This window comes from Larus michahellis, chromosome 3, assembly GCF_964199755.1.
Source record: "Larus michahellis chromosome 3, bLarMic1.1, whole genome shotgun sequence".
In the NCBI taxonomy this organism is placed as follows: domain Eukaryota; kingdom Metazoa; phylum Chordata; class Aves; order Charadriiformes; family Laridae; genus Larus; species Larus michahellis.
Genome location: NC_133898.1, coordinates 41,543,624 through 41,570,982, shown reverse-complemented (window position 1 = coordinate 41,570,982; position 27,359 = coordinate 41,543,624). Strand labels below are relative to the sequence as shown.

At 42.9% G+C, this 27,359-nt stretch overlaps 1 protein-coding gene across 1 annotated transcript in view; it reads left to right on the top strand.

Moving 5' to 3' along the window:
* The first annotated feature begins 5,919 nt into the window (after positions 1–5,919).
* The window catches only part of LOC141740733 (visual pigment-like receptor peropsin), a 33,156-nt gene continuing 11,716 nt past the window's right edge, over positions 5,920–27,359 (top strand). The window contains exons 1-2 of the mRNA XM_074579916.1: positions 5,920–6,071; positions 14,966–15,171. Of these exons, the coding sequence (XP_074436017.1) occupies positions 5,951–6,071; positions 14,966–15,171 (327 nt within the window). The 5' untranslated portion in view covers positions 5,920–5,950. The remainder of the gene's footprint in view (positions 6,072–14,965; positions 15,172–27,359) is intronic.

Below are 27,359 nucleotides of genomic sequence, written 5' to 3'. Positions count from 1 at the left end.
GCATTCCCGGTCATCCATTGGCATGTTTTAAGCGTTACGGACCCTATCTGTTTACAGGAATTTTTTTCCTTTGAATTCAGTGGGTGTTAGAAAAGACTCTATGCAAATCATACCAACAAATGTATTTTCATGGAAGTGGTGAACAAATACGTGATCTGATTTTGGAAAAATCATGTTACTGATATGAAGTGCACTTTCTGACTACCTCAATGAAATCCATAGGCGTAACTGATCATTGCATGATTATTCTTTGCAAGACTAGGTGGTGTCTTGTTGGATATTGACAGTTTTTTTCATTTTATTATTAATATTATAATGAAAAATGTGAAGTGGAAATTGAAATAATCTATTTTAATAATTCTATGTAGAGATGTTCCTACTGATATACTATTGGATTTGCTTTGAAATCCCCTTGATTCTTATGTATGTAAAATTTGACAAAATTTTATACCTTCCACAGAGGCAAAACTGTGTTTTTATTCCAGAGCCAATTTCTATCTGCTTACGGTCTATTTTAACCCATCGCTTCTGCATATTTTTCCTTTTGCCTCCTCCCTCTTTTTTCCCTTTCTTTAATCCATGTGTAACGGGTATCGTGCAAAAGTAGCGCTGTGAGAACTTACACTAGCTTTCTGACAAAATCATTCCTTTAGCAGCTCCCTAATTCTTGGTGCTCCTCAGGGAAAACAGCTGCTTGTTAGCAACATACATCATATGTTTCCTGTCACACACAAATTTTAATTCTTATGGTTTTTCTGTTACAATGTACTGGAAACAGCCAGTAAACTGAACTCTAATGAACCCTAACCCCTACCCCCTAATCCTACCCCTAATTTTATGAAATCTCAAAGAATGCATGTTGGCTAGGTCATCAAAATTTCCAACCAAAAAACCTCCCAGGAAAATACAAGGAAACACAACGTTTATTAAATCTGTTCTTCGAAACAGCATCCACAAATATATTTCTGTTTTTAAATGATTGATCTAAACAGGTTTTTTTTCCTCTTTCTAAGCTCATCACATCTTGCAAGTAGCTTACTAGCCCTCAGCTTATGCTCGAGAAAGGTCTATGGAAGTCACAACGTAAAACGTTAAGTGTTTTAATATGTTTACGTGATACTTTCTTTTTTTTACCTGTAGGAACTAGGGAGGAGAAAGCTGTGTTTAGCATAAAACCAGAGATTCTAGTAGAAAAATGTATGGCTTCTGTCTTAGGAGACTTAATTAGAAGAATGGCGGTGAGATAAATCAGTGCTGTTCCAATTTATCCCCAATCTGTTCACATCTGCGTATCCCTTCATGAATGGCTGGGAAGTGGCTGCACCATCAGCTAATGAATTAATCAGTTGCACTTAAGACTAGAAAGAACGTCTTAGGTCAGCAAGGCCAGTCCTCTGCTGTGACAATATATAATCTCATTTACGAAGCCACCGTGCTCCCTCATGTAACTGACTGAACTCTAATGTAACTAGTCTGAGTCTCTCAGGCCAGTGATGCTGCTGTGATGCTTGCCTTATTGTGCTGGTATATATGTCACTTTGAAAGAGTTTAGAGAGGTGGGTAGGGATTAAAAGGCTGTCACACATTTTTAGCAGCCCAAATAGGGGCTACCTGCTGGCTTACATCTGATCTAAATTGGCTTTGTCTGCTGCCTCAGAGACCATTGGTTGGTCCAGAGTATCCATAAAATGGGCTTTATTAACCTGTAGTGTCTTAACCTGGTCATGTCATCACGCATTTTAATCGGGTATCCTGAGGTATCCGTGCTTTCAGAGGGTTTCTTCCTTTATTAACCTTCCAGTAACAGCTGCATTAAACCCTCAAGTGCAGCCACGAGTATTAATTTCTTATATTCTTTCATACACAGTGTAGAAGTCTCAGCTTCTGTTAGACATGAAAATGTGGCTTACTGATGGTCCTGCAATCCAAATTCTGTGTTTACTTGCATCGGTAAGGTCACTAGCTTTCAGGTGGCAGGGTGGTGTGCGGGGTTGGCCTGCTCATGCAAGTCCCTTCCTCGAAGGGAGGGGAGGACCAAAATGCCCTCGAGTTTGCTGGAGGATTGAATTGGCGGGCTCACGCGGGTATTGCTTCTCCTGCTCCCAGACCCGCGCGATGGGTGGGCGCCTGCTCCTTGCCTGACCTGTCAGGAGACGGGTAAGATCGCCTGCCCTCTGCGGAGAGAAAGCCCTCACGGCCAGGTCTCTGGCACCGCCGCAGCCTCGATTCCCACTGGAGACAGGTCGCACGGCTCTGCCGCGCCTGGCAGGCGGGTCACAGGGGGGAGAAGCCCACGTGTGAGAGGTTTGGGCGAGCAAAGGGAGTGTATAGCAGGAGCCACGGCACCGGTCTCCCTCGGTGTGTTTGCATTCATTGCCTGTGTGCCTTCTCTGGAGCCAGCCTGAAGCTCCTGCATATTTAGGAAGGGGGCACTTTGGGGTCCTGTCGTGTCCAAATCAGCTTTTTTTACAAGCCTTGCCACACTCATAGCTATGTCGAACACAGTAATTTCTCTATACTACCACAGCATTTTAGTTTTCTTCGCCTTTTTATAGAACTGCCCACAGCATATGCTGCTGTAATCTTTTCAAAGCAAAGATAGTAGAAGCACTCAGGGATAGTCTCTGTGAGGCCAGCAAATTGGTCGCCACCGGAGCACTGAGACGTGAAACGAGATGACTGTAATCTGCAGAGAGAACCTTCCTCTCCTTCGGAAGTACAGTGACCCGGGGACACATGAAGCAAACCACGGGAGTTTGCAAAGCCTCTGTCCTTTATTGAAGGATGTCACCGGAGGGAGTAAGGAGAAAAACTGCAACCAGGCCACGATATTAGTCACTCAGCGTAGTGTGTGAAGGCTGGGTGGGGGGGAAAATCATCTAAAGGGATACTTGACCATGGAGAGCAGGTCACCCTGATTGTTATTTTTTTTCTCCTTGATAGGAAAAGGCCCCTTTTTTTTCTTTTTTCTTTTTTTTTTTTTTTAAAATCTCATTATTATTACAAGGTGCAAGGCTTGACAGAAGACTTTCTCATTGAAGTGTCCATGGAGCTGCGGTATTTATATTAAACCAAAAGAAACTCACAGCTGGGAAAAGTCAAGGTTCAAGTTCAGGATAACAAGGCAAATAATATGATTTGCCTTTTATTTTAGCAAAATGGAAATAATGATCATTGTTACTTTGTTAGCACTTGAAGTTCTTATGCCTAAAGAGGTCACATGTATGTAAGCCACACCATTTCCTTGAACGGCTTACATGAAAAATACTCTCCACTGGTTGTCTCTGTCCCTGTTTAATCAGTCACGGACACTGGCGTTTGCGTGACAACAGATGCCAAACTCAGACGTGGAAATCCAGGCCTGTGCCAAACGCCACGGAAAAACTGCTTGTGCATAAGGGGCAGTGGTTAGCGAGCATCCTCTGCCACCTCAGCGCCGCCCGTGGTGTACATCAGCACTCCCTGTACTTGCCATGAGCGTGGCTTCCTGCAAGGTGGGGACCAACAATTGGTTCCAGGACACCAGGTCCTCGCTGCGCAGCAGGAGTGACCTGCATGGGGTGAGACGTGCCTCATGGTAGGAGGAAACTCGTCAGGGAGTTGTTCTCTTCCCACTCACAAGGCTGAGGGTTCTTGCCCAGAGGCTTGTCCCACAAGCAGGCCATTGAGTGGCTGATTCATTCTCAACAAGAGAATAGAGGGGGCATGAACCAGGTAGACTATTTTTGTTTAATGCAAAGTGTCATCCTTTTCCAAATCTTTCTCTTGATAGGTGGTGAGATACACTCCAGTGAAGACATGAGCATCCGTGGACGCAGGCTTTGTGATGGGCTCTCTGCTGAGGACCTCTTCTTTGACCCGAGTTCCTTGTCCTGAAGAGTAGGTGATATTGCTGGGCTTTTTTGAGGGTTGTCTTGAGCATTTTTGGATGTCCCTGAGCACAGCCTTCAGGCACAACTGTACCCCCACCCTCCAGCGATCCACTGACAGACAGACAGACAGCTAACTGGCTAGGAATGGCCGCTGTAGCACAATGTTGAAAAGCTGTGATTGTGCACGTATTCCCTGCAAAAGCTGAAGCGTGTCCACATCTTTGCTGGGGACCACAGGACACTTTAAATGGCAGCCTCAGACAGCAGCACCACAGCATAGAAAAGGCCACATGCGCCAGGCATGCCAGACAGCCTTGTGAGGGGTGTGCCGCTTGGTTAGGTGATGCCCCAGGGCTGGTGGTGGTGGTGGGAATACTGGGGACAACCTGGGACTGTTGCAGGAGCACAGCAATGAAAGACTTGGGCCTTGAGAGCACTGCTAGGGCCATTTTTATGGAACAGTGTAATCACTGAACTGATACGTACCGGGATCACTCTGTCACAGTCTCACTAAGCAGTGTGCTTTAGGAAGTTTGTCAGGGTTAAACTCCAGCTGTCTTTAGACAAACTTAGGAAGAGGTATCTACCAAAATCCAGCAGGAGGTGGGCTGTGGCTAGCAGCTGGGAAAGTCAGGCCACTTATCTGCTTAAATGGAATCTGCAGAAGCTGCAGGACCCATGCTGCAGACTCTGGGTTGGAGAGAGAGCGAGCAGCACTCCAGTGACCCCTAGGAGAGATGGCTGGCCTGGCGCCCTTAGGGACTTCAGTGGAGTGTGTGGGTCACTGTCTTCACCATTAGCAGTAAGGTGAGAGGCTTCCATCTTTCACCACATCGCGGCTATTTCTGCCTTCTCGCTGTAAAGGATTGTTCTCCCCTTTTATTCTTGCCACATTGCCTTTATTCCCCTCTCTCCTGGTGAGGCTGTCATAACAAGCACAGGGAAAGCTTGATGGGAGGAATTAATCTACCCTCAGGAGGGACATAACCAGCCCGTGGACAGTGGAGGTTCCCAGTGAGGTGCCTTGGTTCCTTCGGCCAGGTGCCACCACTGGGGCTGATTTGCTGGCCAGGGTGGGAAGGGACAAGCCGGTCAGGGCACCGAGAGGGACACAGGGATTTGGGTGCAGCAAGAGTGTGTGGCTCACCAGGAAAACCTTGCTTCTCCAGATGAATTAATTCAGACTAAATTTTTTTTTTAATTATGACAACGACCTGGTTGGTAAGAGAGGCCATATCTGAAATACGATCATCAATACCTCAGTAAAGTCTAAAAATACTGCAGGCTGACTCACTTAGATCACATGTAACGTGTCTCCTCAACGAGACAAAATCTCATTTTTCAACAGTGCGGGAAAATCCAACTATACTTGGAGCGTACTAGATTGGAGGATGTTTAGCAGTCTAAAAATATGATTCAAAGGACTTAGAAAATTTTTTTTCAACCTATGCTAGAAATTATCTTCCCTTCTTTTTAAATTAGCAACTATCCTGCTGGTAAACTAGCTTCATAGCTGATTTCTTCTGCTATGTCAAAGTCACTTTCTCAGGCGGCGACACCGTTGTTTTTTACTGTGCCTTTTTTCTTTTTCTCTTTTTTTTTTAAAACTGTGTGAGGTTTTTCTTCACTTTCATTTGAACTAAAACTTCAGCGAAGACAGAACGACAAAAGTACTGCTATTTTAGCAACGTATCAATATGTGCTGAGTTTGTGGGTGTGCCTGCAAGCCTGTAGGTTATGTGGTATCACGCTATTTTAAAGGAAGTCGTCCTTTTGTCAGATACACGCTCTTCATTAAAGATTTCTGCATGTAGCAGTAATAAGGATGTGAGGAAATCTGCTGTCTTGGGCTGGCTGCAGATTCACAGGCTGTATTAATAGATAGGATTAGTGAAGAAGAACAGGTCAGAAGGCTGCAAAGCTCCTGTCCCTTGAGATTTCCTTCTTTAGATCATTAGTCTCATTGAAGAGCTCCTTCTAATACAGGGAGCAGAAACTGAGGAAAAGGCTGGAACCATTTTATTTTGTTGGGACGTACCGAGGAAAGGGCAATTTCTGGGTCATAAGCTCTGCTGAAAATGTCTGTCCAGTTTTCTCCACAGGCACCCTGGAGGAACAACAACATCAGTTTTCTCAGCAGGGAGGCAGCTGTAACAGAGCAAGGAGAGACTATCATAGGTTTCTACCTACTGGCTTTAGGTACGTACTTGGCTCGGATGCAAAAGTAAGCTCCTATGTAGAGCTTTTTATAAAGTTCAAATTCCTTTGGCGTTCATCCCTAATGGGTCTGGATGTTAGAAAATGCAACTTCTTTCTCTTTTGTTAAAAAGAGATTAATAATCAATGCCTAAATCTTGAGGGGGGAAAAAATAGGGAAGACAAAAAAGTACCTTATCAGAAGTACGTGATACTTCTGTGTCTTCTTGTGTCTCGGTAGCACTGAATAAATATTCTGTGATTTCCAGAGTTTTGACTGCTGATGGTGAGTTGTCATCCTACAACTGTCTCCTGCAGAGATAGAAAATATGGTTCTTTAGTTTTAAACTACTTTTAAACTATTTGTACTGCTCTTGCTTTAAACGTTTGATGCACATAGAAATAGACTTCTTCAAAGAGGATCTATGAAAGATCCAAGTACTAGAACATTATCCCGTGTTAGCAGTCACAATACCGTGTGCTTATTTTGGTTCTGTTGCAAGGCACGTATTGTAAGTGGATAATAAGGATTTGAAAATGGCACCCAATATGAAGTCACTTTGATCCCAGCACAATTTTGTTTTGTTTGTTTAAATATTGTCTATTTGGAGCAGACTCATTGGAGGATACAAGGAAACTTTATGAAATTTCCAAGAATGCAGGTTTGCTAGGTCATCAAAATTTCCAACCAAAAAACCTCCCAGGAAAATACAAGGAAACACAACGTTTATTAAATCTGTTCTTCGAAACAGCATCCACAAATATATTTCTGTTTTTAAATGATTGATCTAAACAGGTTTTTTTTCCTCTTTCTAAGCTCATCACATCTTGCAAGTAGCTTACTAGCCCTCAGCTTATGCTCGAGAAAGGTCTATGGAAGTCACAACGTAAAACGTTAAGTGTTTTAATATGTTTACGTGATACTTTCTTTTTTTTACCTGTAGGAACTAGGGAGGAGAAAGCTGTGTTTAGCATAAAACCAGAGATTCTAGTAGAAAAATGTATGGCTTCTGTCTTAGGAGACTTAATTAGAAGAATGGCGGTGAGATAAATCAGTGCTGTTCCAATTTATCCCCAATCTGTTCACATCTGCGTATCCCTTCATGAATGGCTGGGAAGTGGCTGCACCATCAGCTAATGAATTAATCAGTTGCACTTAAGACTAGAAAGAACGTCTTAGGTCAGCAAGGCCAGTCCTCTGCTGTGACAATATATAATCTCATTTACGAAGCCACCGTGCTCCCTCATGTAACTGGCCAGGGTTTTTTTTGATGTTGCTACCCCTCATCCAATTGACAGCCTGTTCCTGATTTTGTTTCTCTGCTGGGTAGGGGGCTTTCCCTAAATTCTTAGCTAAAGTGATCACACCAATTTTATACCCTTTTTTGTCACTCTTCATTGATTTTTATTTTTTTGTTTTTGCCTGAAATTAATGTCCTACAGCACTCTCTGTTCCTGAAGGAATGATCATACCCTGTGGTCAACCTTTGTATTCCTATATTAAGCAGGTGAGGGGCTTTTTTGTTTGTTTCGTTGGTTGATTTGGGTTTTTTAATTATTTATTTCTCTCCTGTCATAATATCCTTTCCCCTGTCAACCCAGCATATAATCTTAGCAGCCTTTTACGCTGTCTTTTCCAACCTGGATTCTTTTTTTTAAAAAAAAACAAAACCCAAAACTTATAACCAGGACTGAATCCAGCATCCATGCAAGGTCTTGCCATCGCCGTTCACATTAATATTTACACTATTTACACTTCTTCGGCTCTACTGATCCCTCCTAGTATTGCCTCTGCATCACACTGGTAGTTCAAACTTCTTCCATCAATCAACCAACCGAGGTGTTTTCCTCTGCTGCTTCCTAATGGTGACCACACATCTTCTAGCAAATACTTTTTAAAGTACCAAGGTGCCTGAGCTTTTAGGTTCTATGTCTGTTGGGTTTTGATTGCCCCAGATCCTTCTGGCAAGCTTAGAAGTGCTTGGCATGTCATACCTGCTATTCTTGAAACTTACCTCCAGGTTCAAAATTCAAGTTTCATTTCTAGCAGAGTATATATAACCCGTAATAGCGCTACTCCAAGTTAAGTGTTGTGTGGACCTGGTTAAAATGTGATGGAGGTAGGTTTACCTTTTAGCAAGAGGAACTTTTGAAAAATGTCTGCTAATAATACATAAATCAGAAAAGTCCCTGTGTCTTTTTCACCTCAAAGGTCTTCTGCCACACTTCTGCAAGCAGCGACCATAACAATTCACAAGTATTAGTTTTATGTACGCCGATAACTCTGTCTGGGGAGCAGTAATGTGGCCCAACAGAGTGCTCTATTACACAAACACCCTCTTGCCCTCTGGCATTGGAGGACAAAGGCCAGCCCCTGTGTTACCTTCCCCTACCTGTGTTTCTTTATGGGTCTGGAACGACAATCTGCGTTTGCAGGAGTCTATGAGTATTTCCCTACACAAAGTCACAAAAATGTTCATATTTCATACTTTTGGTTTATTGATCCCTTGGAAAACAGCTTCAGTGATTACACTTCTGTAACTGCTACGTGTTTTCTTCTCTTTTGAATCTAAGTGTGCCAGTGCAGCTTTTTTGCAAATTCTGATGTACTTTTCCGACACCAAAGGGATGTCTGTGATTGCCTGCCCTTACCCCATCTCTGAATCTCTTCACCTTCGCAGGACAAAGTCAAAAATACCCAACTATCTTTGGCCAAGTCTTTCCACAGTCACGCATCTTGACAGAGGATGTGAATATCCAAGAACCGTGATTCAAAAACCTTTTGCTGAGATGAGGCCTCTTTGCATGTCCCCTTCTGGAAATTCTCACATGTCACAGGTAGCATGGATGTCAGATGTGACAGGGCACTGATGTATGTATCATATACACCAGCCAAGCTCTCAGATCCAGACAGAGGGGTTCTCAGAATACTCTACAGAGGCGTGAGCTCACAGCCCGTGCTGGAATAGGTATCGCACACTGACGTCACAAGCAAACCGGCATCAAAGTGTAAGAGTGCATTTTGCAAATGCTGGTGGATTTTGAGATCGCCGCACTGCTTCTTGGCATCTGAGTCACTGTGCCATCCTTCTCCTTGCTAACGCTTCGGCCAGGGGACCAGCAAAGCCAGGGGAAAAACGCAATGCCGATCCCATAGCGGTGAGCCATCACAGCGAGCTTAGAGGGACTAGCTGCAGGCAATAGCTGCCACTGCGCTTCCCTTTGCTGGGTCAGCTGCATCAGCATCCCCTGTCTGAAGGCAGCGCTCTGCTTCCATCTTTCCCTTCCGTGAGCTCAGAGCTGTCTTTGACAGACAGCGGGGAGCTTGTCCTCTTGCGAGCATTACATCGGACCCCTTTTTGCCTTTCCCCTAAGTGGTATAGTACTGTGGGAGAATCCTTTTGTAGTTTAAATTGTTAGGTGCAATTTAAAAGTACTGTCCACAGCTGCTAGCTAAGTCAGCCTAGACCTGCGGGGGGGGGGGGGGGGACAGGGGAAGCCCGAAGCACTTTTTTTCTCCATAATTATTAATTGGAATTCTTAGGTAAATCATTCTTTTGTGCATTTATACACAATTTGTTCTGTGTTCATTTTCCCTAGTTTCACAATTAACTGGGCCTGGTAGAAAAAACGTTTGGCATAAGAGGAAATTTTAAATCAGTATGAGAGAATGTCTGCTAGAGAACAAATTCTGACTTTTTGTGAGTGCTCATATCAGAAAGGCATGCTGAGAGCATTACCAGTCCCATCAGAAAACTGGAAGAGACCACAAGACCCAAAGATGCCTTTAAATGGCACGCGTTTCTGAATGGTAACAGTAAACTCTTACTTGACAAGTGACAGAATGAGCGTTATTTCAGGACATCGTTTGACAGATAAATCTGAGAAGGTGGGAAAGGAAACACGCTATTCACAAAACATTCATCTACAGAGTGATCGCATTTATTGAACAAATAATCTCTCCACGCTTTGTCAAGTCTAAAACATGATGACTCTTCTCCATCCTGCCAAAATTGGCAATACGCCCTGGGAAGGATATTGTGTACGTATAATTAGCAGCGAAGACTAAAAACAGAGCAGGGTCACTTCACAGTTGCAATAGTTAATGACTGCTTCGCAAATTCTCTAGATTGCATCACTGTTTTAAACGAAGTTTTCTAGGCTGAAAATCTTTTACAGCAAACCTCTTCAGATAGACATTTATGCTTGTGTATAGGTAGTTGAGTCAGTAATTGACTTCATTCATGGCTGCTCTATATCTAGGTGCTCAGTCCAATTTCTGTCCTAGAGATAAGGTTATTTGCTGAGGGAAAAGCGTAGCTTGTATTGTGACACTGAGCCTTCACCTTTTGCTCTCATGTCTTGAATTCTTCCACTTAAGGCTCCGTGTATATTTTAAACTGTAGATGGGTGAGTTGTAACCCCCATTTTCTAATTCATGCTTGTCAGATTTTATAAGTAAAGGCCGTGCAACAATGTGTAATAAGAACAAGTCTAAGAGCAAAGCATAATAACCTGTCTTAGCTGGGCATGGATGCAGTCGTCTATTGGAAATGTAGATGACCAGCTCAGACCTATCAGTTCCCTTGTACCCAATTTAACTCTGCAAAAACATAAATTGAACGTTAACAATGAAATTGCATGCAGCCTCAGGTGTTTATTGCTTGTTCAAAGGACGTCTCAGGTGCATGAGAGTAAAAGAGGGTATGTCTGGATGCTCAAGCTTGAGTGATTTGGCAGAAATCTTTGTAAAATTATCGTGTTCCCTCTTAGCTATTCCCAAAGCTGAAGAGTCTCGCTGTTCCCAGTCGCTTTCAGCAGGGAGGTTTTCAATATCCGTAGTCGCTCTTGCTGTCTACTTTTTCAGCGCTTTCTTTGCACAGGCTGACGGACAGCATATATACGATACGGGACTTTGTCGATGGGGTTTAGCTCCTGACTACCGCCAGCTTGCTTGACAGCCTTCCCGCACCTCCCGGGGAGATCACGGGTGAAAGCACCAGCATTCTCTGTTGGAGTATTTTTGATATCTGTGGATTAAAATGCTCTATTAGGGGGTGTTATTCCAGGGGAAGGATTGCTACTGAATTATATAAGGGCAATACAGCATTTTAAATATTGCTGCCCGTCCTGTTCCTCCTAACTCCCAATGTCTGCAAATGTGGTGCCAAGTACTTTTCTGTGGGTGTCTGAGGAGTGAAGGTGATTCTTTAGCTGTTCAGTATTTAGCATTTATCAGCACTCATTTAACCTGTTCTGCTCTGATACTGCCAGTCTCACAGCAGCTGCTCTGTCCTGCCCTGTGTTAACAAACTTCAGTATTTGTATGTTACCTGTGTATTTTGCCACTTCAGAAGGGCCAGCATCTCTTGCTGATGAGCAGCCCCTATCAGCCAATGCTACAGCTTGTGGGGGAAAAGTGGTGACTTCTCTCTAGACCTTATGTTGGGTGGAAGTGTGCTCAGTTTCTCCCTATCTGCTATTTTTTTTTCCTCCCTCAGCCACATTTTGATCTCAGTTGGAACCTGTTCTTTCTCACCAGGATTACCTTAGGGTGCTGGGGATAGATTTTGGGTTTGTGTTTATTCATGGGTTTTTTTTCATATATTCTTGTGACTGAATGTTGCTGGCAGCCTGCAAAAAAAAAAAAAATGAAATTAGTTCTCTTGGTTTTCTTTTCTATCCCCTGTTTTATTGAGATGCCACCTGGTGACACCAATGCCTTGTGAAGCAGTTGAGGAGATCCCTACCTTCACGGAAAGTGTCAGAGCTATTGCTCTGCTGCCTCTGCACTGCATTTGCAGGAGCTTTTTTCCTATTGCGCCCTCAGGGGAGGGGGTAGAGAGATTGTTATTGAGGTGTTCTTGTGGTTGGGGTTGTTTGTTTGTTTGTTTTGGGGTCGTTTGTTGGTTTAAAACAAAACAAAACAAAAAATGAAAACAAAGTTAAAAATCAGTCAGTCAATATAGTCAGCCACCCCAGACCAGCACAGCTATCTGATGGTGCAGAGATCCAGTGTCCCATAGTCACTGGTCCGGTTGATTTGCATTTTTATGTGACTCCTGTTTTTGTTACTCCACGGTTTACTGAGAATCGAGTTCCTCCAGTTTTTTTATCGCAGTATTAATATGTCTACCACCCAGACAGATCAGACATTTCAGGGGCTGGGTTTGCCGGTGCAGGTTCTCCACCTGCTTTGGTTAAAAGGATTGTGCCTGCCTGCAGAAGACATACTCGCTCTGTAACTTTGTCTCCCTCGACGCTTCCCTCATCCCCACCCTCAGTCTGTGAATGTAGTTTCAAAAAATAATCGCAAATCCTGTGTCTCTGTCACCTCCATCTAAACTATGTGTATTGGTTTGTAACGTTTTGCTCAGTTCCTTCCTTAAGATGCCTTAACTGAAACCCCCCTTCCCCTCCAGGCTAGGGGGAATTTGCTCAGTATGTTCCCAGGAAGTGCACGTGTATGACATTTTTAGGGTAGCCCTCCTATCCGTTACGCTGCTTTGACAAATGCTTTGACAAAATGCTATTTACGAAGGAGGTGCCATTTTATTCTGTCTGCCATTTTAGCGCTATGTCTTCACATTGACAGGGAAAACATTTCCGTACCTGCTGCTTTGAAAACTACCTTGCCTTGCAGGAGGTAGAGCTGAAGTACTCCAAAGGCACAACTATCATGTTTGCATTGCAAACGATCCTGGTGCGTTCCCAAAGCCGTCCTCCTCCAGGGCCCCGCTGTGCCTGTTTGTAATGCCTAGACTCAGACAAAAGTCAGAAACAATTCCTGACTTAAACTGCATGCAGCTGTTGGAAACGAGACTCGATTAAGAAACATTGTCACCTAGTGGCCAGAATAAGATGTATTTATTATTCTTGATCTTATCTTTATAATGAGACATACATATATATATATATATATATGTCTGTCTGTATCTCAGTGTATCATTGCACCAGTGACTATTTCTGGTTAATACCATCGGCTGCCACGTCAGCTCTTCGCCATTCAAAAGCACTTTAGTAAACCCTGTACGTTTGCTAAGCAAGCCAGAGCAGCAGCAGCTCGGCACTTTTGCAAAGAGAGAAGTTACCAAAAGGGAATTGCTCTCTAGAAAAAGCAGTTCGTAGTGCCATACAGAGGCTGTCCCATCAACCACCTCCCCTCCCGCGCCAGACTACCCGCAGCACCTCACTGGGTAAGTACCCAACCTCTCTGTTCAGGTCACGATGCTCCCAGGTGGCCTGGAGATTCAGAGGCGATTCCCTCCCAAGCCTCTGCTTTTGAGGCACAGCAATCCTAGCCGAGGCAGCCCAGCAGGGCAGCACTGGGTTCCCGACATGTGGGATTGTTAATGCTTCCTGAAGGAAGGCGGCTGCCCTCTTGCTACAATATGTAACCCGTCAGCCATCCTTCATCTCGTGAACTCCTTCGAATAGCCAGAGGTGCTGTGCAATGCTGTCATGTCACGTCGCTTTTCAGTGCATGTATTCGCCTCTTGCTATGTCAATGTACAGCACCCATGCTCTGGGATATCTGCTGCTTGTGCCTGGATAGAGACCTCAGGATCAAGGCTTTTTTCCCTCACCGTGTAGTTAATGCTGTATCCTGGCATCAACTGTGGGGAACAAAACCACCAGCTACTGGGTTCCTAAACCTGTCCTAGGCTGCAGGCACTCCAAAGAGCTGGTGTTTCCCTCCACATTGCCAAGGTGAAGCGAGGCCATCTACACTGGCAGTGGCAGAGCTGGTTTGGGATGTGGAAACATGAGCCGAGTGCTGCCCGACCGGCTGCTCAGCCCCGCTCCAGCAGCTGCCCTGGAGCCACTGGCTATGCCCCATTTTCAATACTAAGTCTGATGCTTCTGAGTAAACCTTTTGTCAGAAGTCATTGGTTTCTATACATCTACACCATTCCAAAAAGTGGGATGCAACCTACCAAGGTCTTGCACTGATTGGTGGGGGCACGTTTGGAAACTCTTGGTCTCTCCAGCTAAGTGGCTGACTTTCAACAAATTTGCAGTCATCTCCCTTGCGTTTTCGTCATGTAACTAGACACAGACAAGTCAGGCATCTCTGTTCCTGGAGAGTAAGAGAGGACACAACTTCCTTTCAAAATAAATTAAAAAAAGACATTAAAGTTTCTGAAAGTTCTGCTCTCAATGTTCTCTTCATATAGATTAACAGGTGTATTGCTGAAAAATATTCCCATCTGGGACAGACTTTGCTGCAAGGAGATCCTAGACTGTTCTAAGAGAAGAAACTTAATCACATTAGCTGGAAAAGGCAGCACTTCTCGAGAGAGGACTGGTAAAGCGGCTCTCGGGCTACGTGCATGAACTTTTGGTATGCATTGTTGTATACAATGTACTTAAGCAGCTGCCGGTTTGGGCAGTTTTCTTGTAGTCTCAGGTCCACCCTACCAATCCTTTCTCCTTCCTTTTTTCCCATGGGTTACGTTTTCATAGAATCATAGAATGAATCATAGAATGTGTTGGGTTGGAAGGGACCTTTAAATGTCATCTAGTCTAACCCCCCTGCAGTAAGTAGGGACATCTTTAACTAGATCAGAGTTTCATAAGTTTCGTCTGCTCACTTAGGGGAAAAAAACCCCAAACTTACCCAGGCCTTTAAATGGTGGGTCTTTGATAGAGGCAGTAGCAGCTCTTCTTGTTGTGTTCTGCTTTATTCCCAGAGTGGGGGAATTTGTTCCTGCTTCTGAAAAGGACCCAGCTACTTAAAAAGGCTTCATGCGTAGATTTTCCAGTGGAGAACCTGTTTTAATTTGTTTCTAGCGGTACAAAAGCATAGTTTCAGAAGAGACGTCTCACATTTACACACTGAACTGCTTCTTGCCTTCTGTGCTTTTTGATTTCACGGATTTTAATTTTTTTTCCAGGTTGGCTGTCTTGGTTTGGAAACAGCATTGTGATTTTTGTCCTGTATAAACAAAGACATCTTCTGCAGCCCACCGACTACCTCACATTTAACTTGGCAGTATCAGATGCTAGTATCTCCGTGTTTGGTTATTCACGGGGGATCATTGAAATCTTCAACGTCTTCAGAGACGATGGGTTCATTATCACATCGATATGGACCTGCCAGGTAAGACCGGATTACACTTAAATGGACAAAATAAGTGTAGCTATTTCTGTGTAAACATTGTGTATAAATAACCAAGCAGGGCCACAAGAGTGAAAAGAAATACTGACCGACCTTCCAAATGGACAGTGTTCTCTTTTTGTTACGCCCATAAATCTATGTATTTGATCAGGTTTTGACCAATTTTCAGTGATTTTTTTTTTTTTTTTTCTAACTCCATCTAAGATATGCGCGGTAGTTTCTACTGGCTTGGTTTTTCCCCCTCGTGTCGTAGCTCCCACTCGTGTTGGACAGCTAAGGTGTAGGCTGTGCTTGTCTTCTGCTCCCCTGAAGTCAGCCTGGTTCTTGGCTCTTTAACATTTGACTTAAAGCAATGTAGACTCCCACTTGACAAGGCGTGTGAAAAAAGCCTCCACACAGCACTTGGGTATACCCATGTATTTTAGCATTCAACTACTTGTACTAAATCAGTCGTTACTTTTAAATCCTACCCGTAAATTCATTGTTGGTCCGGGGCCTGTGGTAGGATGAGTGACTTGACTTTACGGCACAGACAGTCCTGAACTTGGAGGCAGCTTTGTGCTGGAGAGCTCAGAAAATGTTGTTATTGCTAATTCTGAAGTACATCTGTGTAGACAGGATATAAATACATCCCACGGATAGATAGGCACAAGCCTGGCTCCCTGGTGCTTTCGGTAATGTTTGTGAGAAAGATTATACTAAGTGTGAGTGTCTGTTTCATGAGGGAATCAAAAATCTGTGAAAACGACAGGATTGCCTACGGCAAGGTGTAAGTAAGATCATGATGAAGGAAAAGGGAGAGAGAAATAATCCTCTTTCCTTTTCTTTTCTTTTCTTTTTTTTTCTTTTCTTTTTTTTTTTTTTTTTGGTGGTTTTGGTGGGTTTTTTGGGTTTTTCTTAAGAGGAAGTTGAACTATTGTATAACATAGATGAAAGCATTTTTACAGCTCATGTCATCTCCCCTTCAACACAAAGGCATAGTTTACCCAGAGAGGAAGACTTCCCACAGAAGACTCTGATTAATCTGGGAGCTGTAGCTTGATCTAAAAAAATGTTTATTTTCTTGCTTAAAACGTATGTCTATTGCCATTTGGCAGAAAAGGATTTATCAAAATGAAGCTAATTATTTCCTCAACAAAATCCCATTGTTTCTCTAATGAGAACACCTACAAATGCAATTTAAGGTCTGCTGAGGTAAAAAATTCCAGGACACCACTTCTCTTTTTTTTTTAATTTATTAATGGAAACCTTTGAAGTCATCGTATAAACAAAGCCATACCTTCAAACTGTAAAATTCATACCCGCACTCAGAATTAAATAGATTCCCATTTTGCCCTGTGTTTCAAGGAGGGTTGGAGCTATGATTAAGAAAAGAAAGATCAAATCTGGATCTCCATGTTTAGTTACAGCTTTGCTGCAGACTTCCTATGTAAGACAGGGTAAGCCATTCAGGGTGAAATCCTGAACAGAGATCTGTGGCATAACTTAACATTTACAGCCCAGCTGGTTGAAACAGGTAATTTTAAATGACCTTTCTGCCTCCCCAGCCCAAGCTCTTCCAGAGGCTGAGAAGCCCCTGACAATTTTTGTATAGTTTAGAGACCCATCTGTGTTATGGCTCTTTTTTGGGGCTGTAAAAAACCAACACAGAGAGGAATCGACACGGCATGGCAGACTGTGTCCATACCGCTTGATTTGCATGGGAGTCTTCTGTCAGTAGCCTTACAGATTTCTTTCACAATGCCTCCGCCTTGGAGTCCCCCTTTGGCTGTCTTTGAGCTATTTAGAGTCTCGTTATAATGATCTAGATATTTTTATTTTTTTTTTTAAGATGTAGAGAGACTGGGATGGAGGTGTCCTTGAACTTAATGAGATGGAGGCCTGCTTAATCTTGCTCTGCTTGAACTGCCTGTACAAGGAGAGAAGCTGTCCCTAACGTTTTTGGGGTACCCGGATAGTTTGTTGGTCAGGGCATGTTAAGTAATTTTAATTGGATCTCCTGGTTTTAAACAGCATTCTTTTGTAAAATATGGATATCAAGGAAAGTTTTAAGGTATGGGAATCCAAAGATTTTGTTCAGGACATTAATAGTGCATTGGCTTTTCTAAACACTGTGATACGCAAAATATTAAAGTTTCTGCTTTGGTAATCCTCTGCAGGCTCTAGAAGTTAACATTTATCATTTCGAATAGGAACCGATACTGTATTGATACTAACTGAAAATTCACAGTAGCCTGGAAAAGCCAGTTTGTTCTCTGAATGAAGTTTGCATTGGTTGTGACTTGCTGAGTGGTTGAGCTGGTTGTGATGTGTTGAGTGAACATCATGATATATTCAACAGCAGGTAGGGTTCCTGTTTCCATCAAGATTTTTTTCTGTGTTGGGGGGATCTCAAAAACAGGTTTAAACCCAGGCATTCATTATCTCGATTATTAAGTTGACAAAACAAAAGCCAATGATGGAAAAGTAACTTATAGAAGTAGCAAGGCCATATTTAGGAATAATATTTTGCAGAAATAGCAGGAAGATTCTGTGCATAAAAAAAATGCGAATGTTTCCATGTACAGGAGGACAGCCAGCGCGAAGGTCATTCTCAAACTGTACGATGTTGAACAGCAGTAGGGTTTTGATTGCTTGGTTTTTTGATATTTATAAAACGTGATACCTTGGCAGTCCAGCCAGAATTGGGTCTCACATCTGGAATGTGATGAGCGAGGACCTTGGTGCCGGGAAGGTAAAGCCCACGCTTTCCGTCACAGCTCTCCGAAGTCGGTGTCTCTTGCTCCCCTCACCGCACTCAGGCTCCCCTGCAAGTAGCTGGGGTGACAATTTGAACTGTTGCACACATGAACACAGCATTTGTCACAGCATGGCCCCTGCGTTTTCCCTGACTTGCTTCATTTTGCTGAGTCCAGAGGACAGCCTTGGCTTTCTGTCATCCATTTCATTTGATCAGTCAGCTTCTGCTGTCAGGTATGCTTAGGGAAACTTTATTTTCCCAAGCTAGCCTGTCATTTCTGTTTACGAAGAAATTTCATGAGCTCACCTCACTTAATCCGCCTAAATTTTCCTTTCCTCTGACTCGGGCCTCCTTCTGTGCCCTCAGGTAATATTTTCCAAAATTTAGGTTCACCATACTTGTCTGCCACGGTTAGAGGGAGTGGGGAGAAGACAGGCAGATACTACTTCTCTTTCAAAACAGGATAGTCTGTGAAAACTCCCTGTCACAAAAGATGCTTCTCCAGCTAAAAGGACCATCTTGTTGCATACCTGCTGAATGGGGACAGGTATGTGTGCTCCTGTTCTCCTCTGTATGGAAGAAACACCACTATTTTTCCCCGTGCCAAACATTCTTTTTTCTTTTTGGAGGTCTAACAGAGCTCTTCTCTCAGGAATGAGGTTGCATGGTAGGTCTGTATGCAAATGCTGCCCCCACTGAATGCTCTGTATGGATACAGTTTTCCAAGGGTGGCTTTCAGACTCCGCTTTCACTTCTTGTTTATCCCTTCTGTGCTCTGCCACTGTGTCTTAGTCCTGGTCTGGGCAGAGAGAGGACGGTCAGTCTCTAGCGCATTTGGTTTTTTTGCCTCTGGCGATATTATCAGTAAGTAAACTAGTTCATATAGTAAAGTTCATGTCGGGGAACGTAAGGCAGTGACCAAGAGCCATCTGTTCCCCCATTGACCATATTTCTAAGTGAAAAGCTACCTCAGGATATATTTTTGTCCTTCCCATATGCTTTTTTACTCGTATGTTCTGCTGAATTAGAAGTTGCACTGAAATCTGTAAATAACATTGCATGCAAATGTTCTTAACATGTAGGAAGTAGGGAAATGTTAATTCTCTGCAGGTAAACACCACAGTTTCTTCTAAACCTTATTAATCAACCAACAGAAAGTTTTTCTTGTACCTGTTAATCACGCGGCTTCAGGAAGCCTCTAAATACAGGGGAAGGATTCTAACCCGTCTGATCCCCATAGGTGCAACGTAGTCATGTCAGAAACCAAGGATGGGCTGTGTGGTGCCTTTAGAATTTGAAATCCTTCACAATCCTGCTACTTCAGTTTAAACTCGTTTACACTAATTCATTCTTTTTCTTTTTTTTGAGAATACAGTTTGGTTATTTTGACATTAATTTTATAAATACTTAAGAATTTTACGATGAGGGTCAAGAAAATTGTCTTATCCTGTGCTCACTCTGCTGGTATAGGCTTCTTTAAAGAAATGTTACTTATTTCTGACTGTTTATTACGTATAAGGTGTATCTCCGCTGTGCGTAACAGAGAACAAAGTAGTAGTTGTCTCCAGGTCACGGTACCATCACAGACATGCCACTGAAGCGCTGATGCACTCACCTCACTATCAGTCTAGGTATCCCCGGTCCATCTGGCCGGCCAGATGGTGCCGGAGCATCCCCAGCAGATCCGGCTCTGCACAGTCGCAGGAGGAACCAAACAAAAAATGTGTTCAGCTTTGAGGTATTAGTGAGCACCACAGTGACCTGCCCAACAGGACTCAGCCCACACCATCTCCATCCCTGCAGCCTGCCCACACTGTCCCACCAAGGGCCAGCCTGGAAGGACCTGCCTTCACCCTCTTTTGCTGAAGCTGCTTTGTGTTGTGTGGAATAATAAAGCCACAGAGGGGAGCTGGAGTGAGAGAGGGATGGCTGTCTCACCCTATGGTTGGGTTTGCTACACAGCAGTGAGGAAACCTGGTTTTGAATCCTGCAGTGCTTAGTGCTTTGATGTTTTTTATGGTATTTCTGTCTGGCATACCCTGGACAGAAATAACTAGCAACGTAGTGAGCAGCAGTGAGCCACACATTACACGGCTGTATTGTTTTACTCTGTTATCCCTAACTCAGTTGTGCACAGTTTGCCTGACAGCACCAGACCTGTGGCATGTGTGCATCCAGAAAGGGCATGGCATGGCCGGGAAGTGCAAAGTTTTCTAGAAGTGGCAGACTCAGTGTGTGTGCATTGAGCAGTACGTGACCCGTGGAAATGTCTGGGATTTCTCGCGCTTTAACAGACTTTTCCGAATTGTCATGGTGTAGCTGATCAAGTTGCCAGCTGAAATCCCAGAGAAATGGGGATCTCTAAGAAAAGCTGGACATGCAATAGCCCTGCTTTAATAATGTTGCTGGTGGAATGGGTGTCTGACCACTCATGTAGGGAGTTTCTCTTTGTCTCTGGCCCGGTATTTGTTAGCTTTAAGGACAGTAGAGCCATCCCCATAAAATGAATAGTCTTGGGGCTTATGTTCCCAGGCAGGGGATGTGGATCTGAGCACCTTTGGATGGAGAAAAGTGAATTCAGCTCTTCCGCACCCTCCATAGGGAAAAAAGGGAGAACGGATCAGCAATCTCACTGCTTTTCACAGTGACACTGCTTAATTTTTGAAAGGTATTGCACAGTTAAAAATAGGTTATGGCTGTCAATACCAGGCAATTCTAATCTTTTGTGGGCTGGAGTAAGGCATTAAAAATCAGAAGGGAGGTGAGATATGGCCCTCATCTTGCTCTGTTGGCTACTTTAGGAGCCTCGTTTGCCCACTAGCTTTTGCCATGTCCAACCTAAGCGGCCAAGCTCAAAGCCACGACCCTCCTTGCACCAGTCAAGCAACCAGAGCTGCAGCCTGGCATAGCTGAGTGTGGTGGCCCTTACCCCCTTTTGTAGATTCAGCTTCCAGTCACTGCCTCTTGCTAGCACTTAAAAAATCCAGCATTTTTGGTGTTATTAAATGTTTAGAAGTCTAGTATGACATTTCTGAGAAGTAATAATGTCCATCTTTTGTAAAAATTAGAGGTGGGGATTTGAAACACCAAAAGGAAAATGGCAACAGTAAGAAATTCTGGGATCAATAAAGATGAAAATATATGGTCTCTCTTCAGAATTTTTAAGGGAAGGACTTGTAATCTTGAATAAATTCTTTTATATTTTATTGATGGCATTTGCTTTCTCAGAACATGCATTTATCACTCTTCCTATACACAGATTGTAAAATATTGCTGAATATTTTCTGAGGAGAAAACAGAAGATTAGTACCTTCTTCTTTTAACAAAATGTTCTGTAAATTGTCTAATAAATCAAAAACCCTAAAGGCATTTATGTTCTTTTATAAGTAGAGTAGACTTGAAGATCATCGATTTCTATCCATTTAATATAATCAGTGTAACCAATCAATCAGTTGACTTAGCTAGACTATTGACTCTGTCGGCTTAGTTTGTGATTTTATGCATTTGTAAATACCAAGACAGTGTTTAGGTATTACCATATGTTGTATGGTATTCCCTTATGTTCTCAATGAGATGACTCGATGAGTGGTAGCTCAGCAGTCAGCATGACCAGGTAATCAAAGCAATGTCAGATGGAAAGGAACAAAATGAAACTTCACAGGCTTCCTTTCTCCTACCTTCCTAGTACTTGGGAGATTACTGAAGAAAACAGCAGGCAGCATTCACAGAATCACGGAAAGGTTAAAGTTGGAAGGGACCTTAAAGATCATTTAGTTCCAACCCCCCTGCCATGGGCAGGGACACCTCCCACTAGACCAGGCTGCTCAAAGCCCCATCCAGCCTGGCCTTGAACACTTCCAGGGATGGGGCATCCACAACTTCTCTGGGTGACCTGTTCCAGTGTCTCACCACCCTCTGAGTAAATCATTTCTTCCTAATATCTAATCTAAATCTCCCCTCTTTCAGTTTATAAAACCATTACCCCCTCATCCTATCACTACACTCCCTGATCCCATCTTTCTTGTAGGCCCCCTGAAGGTACTGGAAGGCCACTGTAGCACACAATGCTGCAGCCCGGTGTCTGTATGCATTCTTTGTCAAACTTCTTTCAGCACAACCACCCATTCACATTGCTCCACCATCCAGTCATTTTTTGCTTCACAAAATCATCCCGCTTTCAACTCACTCCATGTGTAACAAGCACCCTTTGAGTGCATGTCTCACCCCCTCCTCTGCTTCTCATTCTCCCCAGCAGCTGTCCGTGAGAGTACCCTACCCACCACAGAGCTTTCGCTCATAAAACCCAGACAAATCCACGGGCTGTGCATCTTTACCCCTAGCAACATCCTTCAAGGTGGATAAAGGTTTACTCACGCTCACCCTCCCTCCCAGCTGACTACGGGGAGAGGTAGGGATGGTTGCTGATACTGTCTTTGCCCACATCTGAGAGCACTTGAACGACTGCTCCTCCACATTTTTCCTCCTCTCTCCCCCTGTGGGGAACTGTCTGGGCAGACACACCTCAAGCTCACCAGTGGTCGTGCACAGTGGAGCCCAGAACATGTGCTGCAGGACTGCCTGCATCCTCAGCACGGATTTCTGCAGTGGTCTAATTTTGGTGAGGTTTCCCATCCAAAGACCGAGCTAGCTCAACTTTGCTTGGTGTAAAATATCTTGCAATATCACTGTATATCCTAGTGTCTAAACATGTAGCTCTAAGATTGAGGCTGGGACAGAAGAAACAGATTATTTTTTCTTCTCAAATCATAATAGCACAGGAATGTGGCCTAATGTCTGCTTAGTTGAAAAAATGTTCAGCTATCTACCTATAAGTTGTTAAAAGAAATGAAAACAAATGTAAAAAGGAAGTGAAAAATAGTTATTGACTATCCTAGCACAGTACTGTGGTGCGATATTGCTGGGATTTTGCTTATATATAGCTTATCATTCCTGACATTTCAGTAAGATGAAAATAACCAAAGTTGAATCATGGAACTGGCACTAAGAGCATTAACAGATAAAACAGGTGTTAAAAGCTCTGAAGAAAAGCTGTGTAACATTAGCTCTGTATTCAGCTCACCTTAACACGCTAATTCAGTGTGAAAGGTAGGATGTGGAGACTGGTCTATAAAGCAAATCCAAAAAGAGTGCCCTTTACTTTGCCTGTGCTGTGCTATACAAACCTTCCTCTCCAAGATATGTTTTTCTGAGCAATTTTTTTATCTCAAATATTATGTACGCTAGAATGTATCCTCATTCTTGATTCTATGAGTAACTGAGATTTGGATACTGAAAAAAAAACCAGTTGCAGAGATATTAGTGTTTCCTATTTCTTTATTTTTGGTCTACCTTGTTATAATCTGAAGAGCATGCACATTGCAGTCAAAGAAGTAAAAGCAACGCATGTAGACATCTGTGAGCTAAATTTTAATGAGAAAAATATTTCATCTGCAGGGAAGGGTGGGGGGGTGGAAACTATGCCTTTGCACAAACAGAATCATTAGCAACATAGAAGATCATTTCAGTGTAACTAATGTGACTGCAGGAAGATTATGCCCGTTTCCATTAGCCATGAATTCTCCCTCATTTTTCTGTAAATGATTATTTCTACAGCCAATTGCAAAAAATTAGGGAAGTTATATGTTTGGTACCTGAAAAATTGTGAATGCTCAAACTATGTGTTTCCTTGTTTAACAAGTTTGACATAGCCCATCCCATGCCGCCCAAGCACAGTGTCAAACCACTCACTGCTGCCTGGAAAGGTCATTCATTGTCTGATAGTGCTCCTACAGAACCAGCGATGTCCAAAGCCTAAATTTTGATTCCTACACTAGCTTTTCCTCTTAGAGGGCTTTGAAACATCTTTTTCTTGTTTCCATGTGTGGAAAATAGTAGCTTTCCTCTTTCTTCTGTGCTGATGTGTGTTTCCAAGAGATTAAATGTCTTCTCTCAAAAAGTGCTGTCCATCACTTACCCTCATCATCCAAGATCTTCTCGCCACGGGGCTGAATAGTTTGTGTTCTGCTGGCTCCTCCCTGTGTGCCATATCATCTCACTGACTTTTAAGCAAAATTTCATATGAAACTTAAAAATCACTCTGATAATATCTGCAAGTATCTTAAATAGTCCTACCTGACATTTACTCATTGTCTGTTTCACAAATATATATTGCGTGAAGTCAGTACACCGCTAGTGTGTAGGAAGCAATTTGGGTCCTGACCCTGATCTTGTCCTGACTGAATCAATGACAAGACGACCTTTGCTTGCGATGGGCTGTATATGACACATCCAGTATTTCCACACCACTGTCCCTGCAAAAGGGATGGTGTTGTACCTGGTGGCTTTCCAGATAGCTCTTTAAGGCCAAGAATAACCTGTATCTTTTACACTTCCTTCCAGGCTCTCCCTGGGCTACTAGGACTCCTTGGCAATGCACGTGAGTCTTCTGTTAGGAGTTGTCAGGTCCAGTATCATACACATACAGTTTGTCATACAGTTTATCATACATAGTTGTGATGTGAAGACCCTTACAGTCCGTACCCATTTTAGGACTACAAGCATTTTCCTGGGATAAATCAGTTATCTTCTGTTTCTCTGGTTATTTTGGTAGAGGATCCAGAGGAGCCAAGAATATCAACCCAAGAGGAGATCTCCTAGCAGCCATGCAGCTTTTTCAGGCTTTCAGGGACGTAACATGTTCTTGTCTTGATCTCTTAATGGCTGAACTGGTACCATCACTAACCTGCCCTGCCTCGTGCCTATGAGCCTTATGAGCAGCAGAATAACTCCACTGGTGGGCATTCAGCCAGCAGTCAGACATGACCTTGTATTAACCTGATGGTGGCTGCGTAAGCAAATTCCTTCTTCCTGGGAAACAGCACAGGCGATTGTACTTTGGAGAACGTGGAGGGTCATTTGTAATCTCTGGGCTGTCCTGACAGAGCCCGTGAACGGTCTGTGGGACCTCTGCTTCCCCTGAGACATGTGTAAGCCTCCAGAAGCATTTACCATGACATTCTGAAAAGGCAAAGGTAGCACTTCTTTACTTTGAAAATAAAAGTGTGACTTTAATCTGATGTTAATGGATCTCAGTTGTTGGGGTAGGATCACCACAGGCCACAAAACCACGCCTTGCTTTCTATGGGAATGTAAAGATGAGACAGGTGACTCATGAGGCTGTTTTCTTCTTTTATCTGTCTCTGTATTTGCTTGTTTATATTAATGGTGCTGCTAGCAATAAACAAGTAGGCTCTGAATTAACATCACCAAAGTGGAGAGGAGTTTTGGCTCAGGCCCACTGAAAAGAGTTTTACACAGCATAGCACAGACTTTCCCAGAGGGCAATGCTGGCTGGAATTTCACATCTAGTGCTTCTTAATTTCCCTGTACAGTAGTTCGCAGAAAGACAATGGCAATGCAATGTTTAACCTGAAGATGGAAATCTTTTCATTGTATCTGGATCATCGAGTGGTATGAGCTACATGCTTGGTTGCTTCCTCCCCATTCATTCTTTTACGGGTGGACAGGAGAGACATGAAACCTGCCATGGTCCCTTCAACCCAGAACTAGAAAGCAGGTGCTCCCAAGCATGTGGAGATGGGGTACCTGAACTAAGATTATAATCTGATGAGGTTGAGTAAGGAAATTCTGAAAGAAATTTCTGTCTATTTGTTAAAAAAATGCTGTGCACCTGGTGGGGTTGTTGCATTCATAACCATGCTTGTTGACAGGGGCATGTACACTACAAGTATAAAGTGTGACCTGAGAGGGCTACAACTCTAATAGCTAAAAGTTAGCCCAAAGGAAGTATGAATTGAATCTCATTTGATTAACCCAGTATACAAACCTAAAATAACTATGAGCAAACAAGTAGCCTTATTCTGGATTCCCTAACATCACCAGAGTGAAAACCTGACCCGCATATAATAGGAGGCACTAACTGTACACTTAGCTATATAGCATAGTTAGTAGAATTATATATCTGTACATACAATTGTATAGCCTAAATATCGCATTTGTATTTTTCCTATCTTTAAAACACACGCCATCAACAGAAAGGTTTAATCACTTGGTAAATGCAAAATACTGAGCGTCTGATGGTCTCACTTAAGGGTTTAAGCTATCTAATCCTGTAGCATACCAGTTCTCAATGTTTATTAGTAAATGAAGTTCTGTTTGTGTCAGAGACCTGTAATGGCTTGGGTTACTGTAATCACCCCTAAGCAGAGCTACCCTTGAAGCCTACTGAGACATTTTAAGAGGCAGAATGCAACCATAGCACAGCGACGTGGCAAGACCAAAAGATATTGTGGAAATTGTGGTAAATTATAAGTCTCTCTTACTTCCTGTATTATAGTAAATCTTAAAGAAACAATTTGAGTACTTTAGGAAAACTATGCATTGGGAGTTTTAAGTAGTCTCCTGTGAAGACTGATTTTGATTACAAGCCTTGGTAGTTCTTCCATTTGACAGAAAAGTCATTGCAAGCGTAAATAATCCAGTTGACACATTATTGATATATTGGCGGGACGAGATAATTACGTTGTCATTAGGCTCAAATGGAATATTTTCTCACTTACTTCAAACTTTAAGAACCTGTTAAATTTTAGAACATGCTCTATTCAAAAGTGCCTACAATTGGTTTTCCAAATGTATTTCTTAAATATTGACTAGGTGCTTTTTTGTCTCTTGAGGTTGAAGGAGGTTTATTGCCAGTATCCATTTACATTATGATCTTGGAATAATCTGTATTCAAAAACAATATTCCGAGAGAGCTTGTTGTGACGACTTTAAGTATATGCAATGTAAAAATAATCCCTGTTAAAAGTTTATCTTTTTTCTTTACATATTCATGATCTCATCTTCAATAGAGGAGAAAGACAGGACATGGTGGTTCTGAGGGGAAGCAAATTCGCTTCAGGAAATTGCAACAAATTCACGAGTTGGCCAGAGGAGGGAGCGATGCAGCCTTTCTGGCTGGCGAGATCAATGTTTCGGCCTAAACTGAAATGTAATAGCTATTTTGGCAATCTGCTTTTGTGCCATTAAACCTTGATTAATCCACTAATAAGAACAATAGGCTGTACTTCACTCTTTCTGCTTTAAATGAAGACAACCCTCATGAATGCAGTAGGGATGCATAAGTACTAAAGGTAGTAAAAGTGGGGCACCCCCAAGCTCACAACTGAAAATTAGATGGTGCGCTGGGAATGCCTGACTCTCCCTGTGTTGAGGCAAAGCTTAAGAAATGAAGTTGGCGCTTTATGTATTGTGGGTTGTAAATAGTACACCAAGAACATTAGTGAGATTTAAAATCAGGCACAAGTACAAAGCAGAAAAAAACACAGCCTTTTCTTCAGTTATATCTTAGCTTCCAGGCAACATAAAGATAATGAGCCAGTTCTGTGAGTATCTATATAGCCAAGAGAGT